The sequence below is a fragment of the Anoplophora glabripennis genome, unplaced genomic scaffold (assembly GCF_000390285.2).
Source record: "Anoplophora glabripennis isolate ALB-LARVAE unplaced genomic scaffold, Agla_2.0 scaffold80, whole genome shotgun sequence".
Taxonomy (NCBI): domain Eukaryota; kingdom Metazoa; phylum Arthropoda; class Insecta; order Coleoptera; family Cerambycidae; genus Anoplophora; species Anoplophora glabripennis.
The window spans coordinates 571,179-582,408 of NW_019416401.1; the positions used below are offsets into that span (position 1 = coordinate 571,179).

Below are 11,230 nucleotides of genomic sequence, written 5' to 3' on the forward strand. Positions count from 1 at the left end.
AGTGGCGTACTATTTTATTTAGAAAAATATGCCACTGATACCCTGTATCTCCGCCACTGGACCATGTAAATTTTACGAAAAGCCTTCAGATTTTGGACAATGTATACATACAATGTATCGAAAACAATTTCAAATTATTTCACTAATTACTTTTTAAATCATTTAAAAAATTTTAAAATATTTTTTGAAATTTAACAGATTAAAATAGTTCGCTTATTCCGTCTTTTTATGTCTAACTTTCCTGGACTGTATTGAAAATTGTGTTACACATTGCTAAACATGGCTAGTGAATAAAATGGTGATGTGATTTCTTTGTAAAAAATCTGCCCAATCATTGAACCAACAGTGGATGAATAAAATCTCAGATTGTCTCATCGACCGTTATTTTACATCTCGAATTCGACTTTATCGGGGGATAAGTAAATATCTGGTTATCCGCTCGAGTAGACAAGATTGTACCTTCGAATAACTACGTGCGCTGGCTTTATATTGAGCCTTACAATAAATTTCCTTGTCGAAAAAAGCAACAGGCGATCGCTGGTCTATTTTTCGGAGGATCCAGCAGAACGCAGGATTAGATGTAGCCAAATTCCCGGTTTCCCTCCTGAAATAGATCGGAGCGAAAGAACTGCTGACAATAAGGCTTGCGATAAAGAAAATATTTATTCAGTGATACGTAGTTATTAAATTCTATTTTGGTAGCGACGTGTCTGGGTGACGATCTATCCGCTTTATTAGGTAGTTCTTTTTTATAGCGTGGATATACGGAACGGAAATGGTTTTTATTCCTTTATCTCCAATAGAGCGGTAATGTAAAAAATATATAAAAATTTACAAAAAAAAACGAAATTAATTGAATTTTAATGAAGAAAACGAACGAAAGGAAAAGGTTTTACATTTTCTTGTTTTTGGGATTTCGTGAAACTTGTATTTCATTTCATACCTTACTCTAAACCAGGGGTCGGCAGGTAATTTTAAATGGAGTCCGAATACTTTTGAAAATTTTTAACGAGGTCCAGAAAAAATGCTCATATTCCTTACTATGTATGTATGTATGTCGGAGGGTGGTGGAATTGTTTTTCCACCGCGGCACCTAGGCCTTATTAGGCCCCTTGTACACCCTCCTTCATTACTCGAGTACTTTTCTTCAAACCATCCTATTTACTACACGGGTGGCTTGGTGGCAAAGTCTCGTACAGTTTATGTATGATAGCATGGTCTTGAGTTACAGAGATTTTCTTTGCTCTGTTCTCATTACCATTTATCGGGGACCACACGCATGCGGCAAATGTTGGGCGACCCAGGTCTCTGGTAGGCTGCCACAGCCACGTCCCCGAGCCTGCCTTAGGTCACCCATCCAAATTCCAGCCTGCGTCCGTGATGCTTGCCTCGGCAGATCGAAATCCGCCGGCCAAGACACCCGGTTACGCGGTCCCCACATTCCTTACTATTTTTTTGTTTTAATTTGCACTTACAATTCAAACTTCAGTCAAACTTTCTACACCCTGTGTAGTGGTAGTGGTGTATAGTTTGTAGAACGTAATGTTAGAAAAAGTATAAAGCATATTTCCATATGCTACGTATATGTTTTTCAAATTAATTTGTATTTAGGTGTTAATTAATAAATTAATATTTAGATATTTTTGTTATATACGTTTACTAGATATTGCTGGTGTAATTCAATGCTAATCGGGGCAGGAAGCACGTAAAGTAGTTGTTTGCGGCAATATCAACGATTAGGGGTCTTGTCCACGAGGTTATATAACGAGCGTTCAAATAAAAACGTGGTCGAAGTTGGCTCTGACACATTGGACGTAGGGAGTAGCTTATAGCGACCAACTTAACCTCATTTCTCAACGAGCTGTATAGCAGCTGTCAGTTTCAATAACGTTAATGACTATATAACTTTATTTTAAAGAATAATCGTGATAACAATAACAAACAATTAAAGGAGCTGCGGAAAGTGTCCCCCTCCTTGTTATAACAATAAATTAAAGCAGCTGCTGAAAGTGTCCCCCTCCTTGTTCCAAGCACTTTTCACACCTGTTCCTCAAAGAATTAAAGACATTTTCTAAGATGCTCGGGGTATTGTTAATTTCACGAATCTTGTCTATAAGTCGAGCCTGCAGATGGTTTAAATCAGGAATAGGCAGTTCAAAAATAGTGTTTTTAAGGTAAGGCCACAAAAAGAAATCACACGGCGTAATATCACATGACCTCGGTGGAAATTCATGTTCAGCATTGAGACTTATTAGTCGATTTTGGAAAACTTCCCTCAACATATTCATCGTCTCGCCTGCCGTATGTGCCCTTGCGCCATCTTGTTGAAAGTAAAAGTTTGTAATTTCGTTTTCTTCCAGCTGGTTAACAAAAGGAGCGATAATTTCTTCTCTATACCTTTGCGCAGTAAGAGTACCATTAAAAAAAATAGGTCCATAAATCCTCCTTCGATTGAGAGCACACCAAACTCCAATTTTTTGAGCGTGTAGAGGGCCCTCGACAAAAAAGTTATCTGGTTTTTCAGAAGACCACATTCTCATATTCTGTGAGTTTACGTAACCACTTAAATGAAACCAGGCTTCATCAGAAAAAAAGGTGATATTATGAAGTTCACCGTAGTTGTTTAAAAACCATTCACAAAATACAGCCCGTCGCGGAAAATCAACTTCATGAAGTTCTTGCTGACAAGTTAAACGATAGGAGAACAAACGCAAATCTTTTTTTAACACTGTGTGGCAGGTACCGACTGATACTCCCACCATTTGTGATAAAACACGTACAGAAGTTCTTGGCGCATTTTCCATTATTTGTTGGACATTTTCTTTTAATTCTTCAGTCCGCTTTTTAGGTCGGCCGCTTCCTTCTTTTCTTGTTACACTGCCCGTTTCACGAAAAACATTAACACAACGCTGAACTGCACTTTGAAAAATTTTGTACTCAACAACGCCGGGAAATTGATTTTGAAATTCTATGAAACATTCCTCAATAGAATACTTCCATATTCCATCAATCTTGCGTCCATTTCTAAAGTAGGACTCTATGATAAACACTTTTTGTTCTTGAGAAAACACCATTTTAAACGCTTTTTAAAACGAAAATATTCAAATTGATAGCGGCGATATAGCGCTTTGACAGATGACGTTTAAGTTCATTTGCTATACGCTACGCCCTACGTCCAAATTTTCAGAACCAACTTGACCACGTTTTTATTTGAACGCTCGTTACAATACATACATCTAAATTTGTTTTACTTGTGTCTGCAAGTCTATTTCATACTCTTCATTCGACCTTAAATTGATGCCAACTGAAGTCAAGTCAGTCGATACAGAAAATGGATGGGAAAGTTGGGTCGGATTAACAGTAAGAGCTGATTGATGATGATGACTTTTAGTTAAAGAATAACTCCGATTGACAGTAATAGATACCTACTATGATGTATAGTTGGAAGAAGTAGTTTATCCCTTTATATCACTAAATATTTAAGATCGTAACTAAAATAGAATGGATTATATGTCACAAATCAAAGAAGAAGTTCTTATGAACGTGTATCTGGAAACGCGCGGATAAAATAATATATTTTTTTAATTATAAGAGTGAGACTTAAGCAGAAAGTCATATCGTAACTACAAAAAGATCTGTAGAGTAATGTTTTTTTCCATTATCTGTTGTGATAATTAATAAAAATTTCGATCATGTGGAACATTTTTTCTGTTTTAAATACAACCAAGGATACTGGGCGAAATATAATTTATACCTGACTAATAATTTATGTAATATTTCGGAAATGATTGACGCCTTCACGTAATTGAACACTCCTAACGTGTTTGACGTGGCCGGTGCCGCATTTGCAAGAATAATTAGTGGTATAATCCACTAAGGCGTTTTAGTAGTTTTGACAAGGGGTGACATCTTCTAAAATAACTCTCGAACTCAATATATCACTTAATATGATGATATTGCTGCCAAATTCATTATATATCATTCAGACTGTCAATGAAATAGTCCCGTAAGGGTTGATATTAATTTAAATGGAATTACTTTTGTCTCAGGAACGAGACAATTTTTTTTCAAGATACAGTGGTCGGTTTTGAAAAAGTGAATATCTTTTGTTATACGGATCTCAGGATTCTATAAGTGGATTCAAATAAAATTTGGCACAACTTATAAATGAAGAAACGTTTTTTAATTTTCTAGTTATAGTCAGTAGCGTGTAGATGGAGAGTAGAGCCATTTTTTATGTAACAAAGAACGTCACTTAGTTTTTTCAGAAAAACAATAGATAGAGCGTCTTTCACTATTTTTTTTTTGAAATGTGAATTATTGACCACCTCGTTTAGCGGATTTAAACCCATTGGATAGGAAGGTAAGATTTATAATACCAGTAGAAACTCGAGACGAATCAAGAAAATTTACTTTGTTGTTTTGTTTAATTCTTATAAAAATTTCTCTTAATAAAATAAAAAACTATTGTTTTAAGTTCATCAATAGTCTTTCTAATACAAATTCTGAGTAAAAAGTGTCACGTCCATAATTTGTCTGGCACAGAACATTAAAATAATACGATTTTTTTCTATGAACCATTGGCCTAAAACTTTTGTTTATGAGATGAAAATTTTTCAAATATCCATATCTTTTCCAGATAAACTAGCTACAGAAAGTTTTTGAGAATGCTAAATACGCTTATATTGTTAGTTTTTCACCATTTGCTAGAAATCGTTAACTGTAACCTGCCTCTGTGAAAATTAATTAAACTTATTTGAGGTTAGGTTCACGTTATATGTTAGAATGTAAAGTAGCTTTCTTGGATGTAAATAAACTGATTTAGATCAAATTACATAAGTCAAACTAAGTTTTCTTAAAATGTTATCGGCCCCAAAACTTTGTAAAATTTAATTTCAATATTTTGTAACACAACATAACTTTTTAGGAAAGTTAAATTATGCTGAGGTAATTTGATCTAGACGAGTTTATTTTCATCCAGGGAAGTTTCCCTAGCAGCAGGACCCATTCGCTTCCGGACACTCTGTATATTAAGGAGTAGAAGTTGATTGAATCTATGACAGTCAGTTGTGTTCCTCTTAAAAAGGAGGGTTTTTCAGCAAGCGTACATTTTTTTGTTTAAATTAAATTTTACATTGTTATATATGACAAACTGTAAAAAATTTAACTTCAAAAAAGTCATAAAAAGTAAATGGGAAAAGTCGAAAAGGAAAAAATTACAAAATCGCTTCTCACTACAGGGACCTCGGAGACGTTAAGAGATACGAAGTAGCTTAAATGGGGCAAAATTGCATAATTAATTAATTATTCGAATACAGTCCCTCAGGAAAAAAGTTTATAGAGCAAACTCTACTTATTTTTTGGCAACTAAACTATTCCTGCAGTTTCTGTATTTAAAGTGAAATCACCCTGTATATGCCAGCAATATCTAGCAAACAGCTAGTAATTAATTAGAAATTATAGGTCTAAATATTATTAATACAAAAACACATAACTGACAGTGAAATTTATAAATAATTATATTATATTTCAAAAAATATTGTGTATTGTTGTTATCTTAATTGACAAACACTAACATACAAAATTTGCCCTAATAGATAAGATTTTACTTGGAATTTTTTTTTCAAATCCTTGCAAATGAAATAAATGGGTATTTAATACTACAAAATTATGTAAAAACACAAAGAATTTAGAAAAATAGGAAATTTTGAAGGGACAGTGTCAAATTAGTCCAGTCATTCTACGGAAAAACGTGAAAAAAATTGATAGCAGCAATCTGACGACGGAATCTTGTAGGCGGGGGGGGATAGTTAATGAAAAATACATAAATTAATACAGCCAATTTTGCCCCCACTCCGATATATAATGGTCAAAATAGTTAAAATGAGATTTTTCTCAAATACAATTTTTCAGAGGCAAGATAGAGAAAAAGACCCTTCATATGAAAGTTGTAGGTATTAAAAAAACCTACAATTTCATTGTTTATGCATTAAAATCGGTGCATTATTAATCGAGATAATTGCAAAAAAACATGCATTTTTCCAGTGTTTTTTAATTGTTAATAGCATTTGCAATAATGGTCATAAGCGAATTTTAATCTACTAAAAATGAGGGTATTATAACTCTTTATATGTGGCCACAAATTGGGCTCGATCGGTGCAATAGTTTATGAATAATTGCAGTTGTTTATCCCAAACACGATTGTTTTAAACGATTGAGCTTGGTCAGTGAGTGCATAAAAATCAATTTAAACGCCAGGAAATGATAGTTATAAGTCTGAAAATTATGGTATGTTAAAAAAAATCGATTTTTTTCAATTTTGTTGCGTTTTTTTCAATGCAAAAAAGGTTTTGTTTATAAATTAATAGAAGTAACTCCAGAACTACTGGTCTCAGAAACATGACACTCATATCACCGGATAGCTGGTTAAAAAACAAAGATTTAAAAAAATATATGCCCTACGCTCTTTCTGGGTCGAGATAGCCCTTTTTTAAAAAAATTACAGCTCCATTGTTTATTAACATTAATTTCAACCCTATTGCACCGATCGGGCCCAATTTGTGGCCACATATAAAGGGTTATAATACCCTCATTTTTAGTGTAGATTAAAATTCGCCTATGACCATTATTGCAAAAGCTATTAACAATTAAAAAACACTGCAAAAATACATGTTTTTTGCAATTATCTCGATAAATAATGTCCCTTCTTTAATGCATAAACAATAAAATTGTAGGTTTTTTAATGCCTACAACTTTCAATTGAAGACTTTTTTACTTTGACCATTGTTTATTCGGAGTGGGGGCAAAATTGGCCGTACTAATTTATGTATTTTTCATTAACTATCCCCCCTAACAAGATCCCGTCGCCAGATTGCTGCTATCAATTTCTTCTTGAAATCGCTCTTTTTCCCGTAGAATGACTGGCCTAAAAGTGCTAGCTAGATTTTAACGTAAATTATTCCTTACCTAATCAATATTTTTACAAATTTTCTTTTTTTAATACATATTTTATTATTAGCTAATATTTTATTTAGTTTAAACATTTTTAGATCTATTCTAAATTTTTTTAAAGTAAAACGTACAATTAAAAAATATGCTGAATTATATTCTAAAAATCTGATATATTTACTCTTTTAAGGGTTTACATAATTGTTTCACTTAATGACCATACTTTGATAGCAATAACAGTGTACGAAAACAACCTTAAAACAACCTTTGAGAATCTCTCTTTTGAGTTCAAGTGTACAACTTTACGTCCATAGAAATTCAATTCGCTTAATAACACCCGACTTATACGCGGTGGTACACAATACATTGCCGCTCGAAATACAACTGAAATCTACTTACATGATGAAATTTTCACAGAAACTTTTAGAGACTGCTGCTATAGAATATTTTGTTCTTAAAGTTATTAGTCCTCACATAAAGTTCCTTCAACGCCCAGTCTAGTCACGAAACATCGGTAGGCCATCGACAACATTTTCGTTGAACTCACTCAAAAACGCTCACCCGATTACTTACAAATCCGAACTTTACACTGCGCGCTTCGCACTATAATTACTGTCTGGTAAGAAGAAATTAAGCCGCCAGAATTTATTATCTGTTTACTGGCCCAATATTTACAGTCGGTACGACGTAGTTGTAAAGAAACATTAACTGCAATTCAAAAAGGTGTAGCAGACACTCCCAAAACAAAATTTGTGGGGTTCAACTATCGCAGTGATCGATTCGCGTTCAGTTGTTAGCGACGTTCAATTATTTTCAGAAAATTTACATGGCCACCTGTGGCTATGCGGAGAGTTTTCAACTTCGACTTAAGTTTTTAGTTTCGAACGGCGTTGACGTCGCGACGCTGCCTAGGTGGCAACGTGAACGCGTGCGGATGAAAACTGGTGGTCGGCGGGTTGCGACCGGCGCTGGTGCGAGGCTGCCGAGCGTGGAGATCAAGAAAATCGCGTCGCCTTTGCATTTGTGTCCGTTGAACAGGCTTGCTTTGGATTATAGAGGAGGCGAACTTCATTCGTACAGGGTGTAACACCTTACGTGTTATTTTAAAGTCACCATATTTGTTTGACGTAAATGTGGACGAATCATTGAACATTAAAAAACATACAATTGTTAAAAATTTTATATAGTGCCGATGAGCGCTTTTGCCCAGGGAGTGGAAGCCACCCCTTCTAGGGGGTAAAATATAAAATATTTAAATTAACTCCAGGAATCGATAAGCAATCAATTTTGAGCAATCAATATTTTCTGAGTTACTGGTGACTGAAGATGTACATTTTTTATTAAAAAAAGACGTTTTTCAGTAGTTTTTCTCGAATAACTTGAAAAATAGACATTCTATGAAAAAACCATCACGAAGAAAATTAAGCTTATAGAAAAAGTGGAAGAGCGCTGCCATCTGACCTTGTGTAGGATGGATGCGAACTCTGCCTTTTGTATGGGTTAATATTTCATACAGATTTTGTATAATAGGTTGTTACAAATTCGCTTCTCACTACAGGGATCTCGGAAACTGTAAGAGATACGAAGTAGCTTAAATGGGGGCAAAGTTGCGTAATCAGAGGACCAACATTATGCCTCTAAAAAATCAAGGCTAACATGATTAGTTTTCAAAATATTTGAAAAAAAAAAAAAATTTTGGAAAACCGTTTTTGTTTAATTTCACCCTTGTTTGAGGTAATATTAAAAAAAGAACACTTTCTCTTAACCACTTTTTGACCATCTATCGAATGGCATAATCAATTTTTATATGTAACGTTTCGTCTCTCCAGGATCATCATCAACTTCATTTTTTTAAATATGACCCTGAAAATTTCATTACATTTTTTGCAAGCCTTCATGACCCCAAAAACGGAACGCCTCAGCCCGAACCAGATTCAGACGTTTTGTCTTGAAAAATTCATCTTCAGTGTATTCGTTCCAAATTTATCTAAATTTTTTATTTAGATTTCTTTGTTTATTGAATTATCGTACACTGTAAGTGTCGTTAGACCCTGTGAAATCCATCTAGTTATTTAAACTATTACCACCATGCATTAAAATAAAACATTATTAGAGATTTATTCCCGTGTCCATAGTTATTTCTAGGCTTCTGGAGTGTTCAAAATTCAAACAAATTTCGATCTATTTTTTCAGGATTCTTCGTTACTAAAAAGCATTATTCAGGATAACACTAATAATAACGAAAAAAATTACAATAACTACAAATCAAATTACTGGAGAGTTAATTAAGTGTGACACGGTTACTAATTAATTTGAGAGATTTTGTTATTTTGTCGTACTTGCTCAATTGTTTTTCAGAAATCACTTTCAAAACTTTTGAAAAAGTCGTACGGAAAGATCGGAAGAGAGCTTTTTTCGTTTAAATTGAAAGAATAATCTAAAACTGGACTTTATTTAATGAAAAAGCAGTGGCGTACCAATTTTTTCTCTAGAAATATCCAGTAACGTGCTAGTACGGATGCCACTCGCAAAATAAAAAAAATGTTTTTCATTGCGAAACATGCTCCTCGATGGTAGCTAATGTCTACCAAATTTCATTGAAATATCTTTAGCTTGTTTGACAACAATTAGTAAATTTGATTTTTTTAAACCAATCTTGAACACCTTGAAGAAGTATTTCTCGAATATAGTTTATATAGCACACTCATATTATTTTTTGAATCTCTATCGGTCCGGGAGAAAACTTCGGGGGGAAATTCGGAGAAAGAGTCCGGGAAAAAACTCCGGGGAAGATTTCCGGTGCTTGATAGCTGATTTAATATAAGTTAAAAAAGCAAAAATAAGTCAAAAATGGTCCGTTCTTAGAATAAAATAGAATTTTTTTTCTTAGAACCACCACAATGAGTTACAAGCAGTGATTTGATAATCAAATTTAATGAATGTTTAATTTTAATCAGACAAATCGTTAAATATAATTTCATCAAAATCCGAAATATTTTATAAAATATGTTTTTTCAAATATCAAAACTAAAAAATCCTATGAATGGAACCATAAACCCAAGCATCCTGTATAAAGATAAATAATAGCTATAAACCATTTAAGTTCATATGAATTAGATTTTATGGAATTAATACTTTTCACATTTGACCCTATATTGATTATAATCATGGGCGTAGCTAAGGGGAGCAGGGGCGTGTACGGCCCTCCCCAGAAAAAAATCTAATATTATCGTCTATCATATCGGTAAGTCGCTGAATGCGTTACCTTTCTTTTAGAATGAAATCAAAATGTGTTCAGGTTTTTGAAATTTTATTCGGCAAGTTGCAGATTTCGGAAGCTTTTTTTTAGTTGTTAATACCAACCGTGCAATGTTGGTTGCTGTGCTCTACGGTCATGTGATTTGTAATCATTTATGAGGCTTCGTAATTTTTATAAACAACCAAAATTGAGTCTAGAATCCAAAACCCTTTACGATTCACTGAAAGAATGCAACTGAAAATTTCATATTTTCCTGAAACGTTCATTACATTAGTCTTGGTTCTTCTCAGTGTTCGGGCTAACCAGATCCAATTAATCAACTCCGAAGTAGCATTCTGGCATTATCTATTACCAAACTACGTTCTGGATTACGAGTAAAATTCCAACCCCTTTGTTCAGTTGTAGAACAAGTAACTACAATCAATTCAGTTTTGTGTAATGGTGCAAGTATGACGCTTGGCTGCATTGCTTATTGATGAAACCTTCTAAACATTGTAATAACTCGGAAAAGCTGCGGGGAAATGCTGGTCGATTAATTCCGTCAAAAGCCACGAGTTTCACGGGAATTTACCCAGACGGAGTAAGGAAATTATTAGCAAAGGTGGACGCGTGGCAGAAATTGCACGACTGTCGTGTTGCATGTCGCGTGAACATTTCCCGACATAGATCCCGGGAGAAAAATCGAGCGAGAATCGAACAGAAAGTAATTTGGCATAAAGCGTCGCAGAAAAAGTATGAATATTTTTCATTACTTTGGGAAGTAAAATGGTTACAAATTGGATCCGTCAGATTATAATTGAGAAGTCTAAATTAGTTAGAAGATTTATTTTTTAAAATCCGAATCTGTTCCGAACCCTTACGAAGGTCAACGGAGGCAAGCCTCCGCTGGCGCTGGTCAATTAATATACCAAACTGCCGCCTTTGAAAAGCCGTTGCTACCAGTTCACATCTGGTATAACGAGACGAAATGGTATACGACTTTTGTGTATTTAATTAATCATTATGTATCTATTACTGTTTGAG

General features: G+C 34.2%; 1 protein-coding gene across 1 annotated transcript in view; it reads right to left on the reverse strand.

The window, feature by feature from the left end:
• Positions 1–7,547, reverse strand: part of LOC108917592 (calcitonin receptor-like) — a 121,981-nt gene extending 114,434 nt beyond the window's left edge. Inside the window, exon 1 of the mRNA XM_018724282.2 lies at positions 7,348–7,547. Coding sequence (XP_018579798.1) covers positions 7,348–7,349 — 2 coding nt within the window. The 5' untranslated portion in view covers positions 7,350–7,547. The remainder of the gene's footprint in view (positions 1–7,347) is intronic.
• Positions 7,548–11,230: the final 3,683 nt, after the last annotated feature.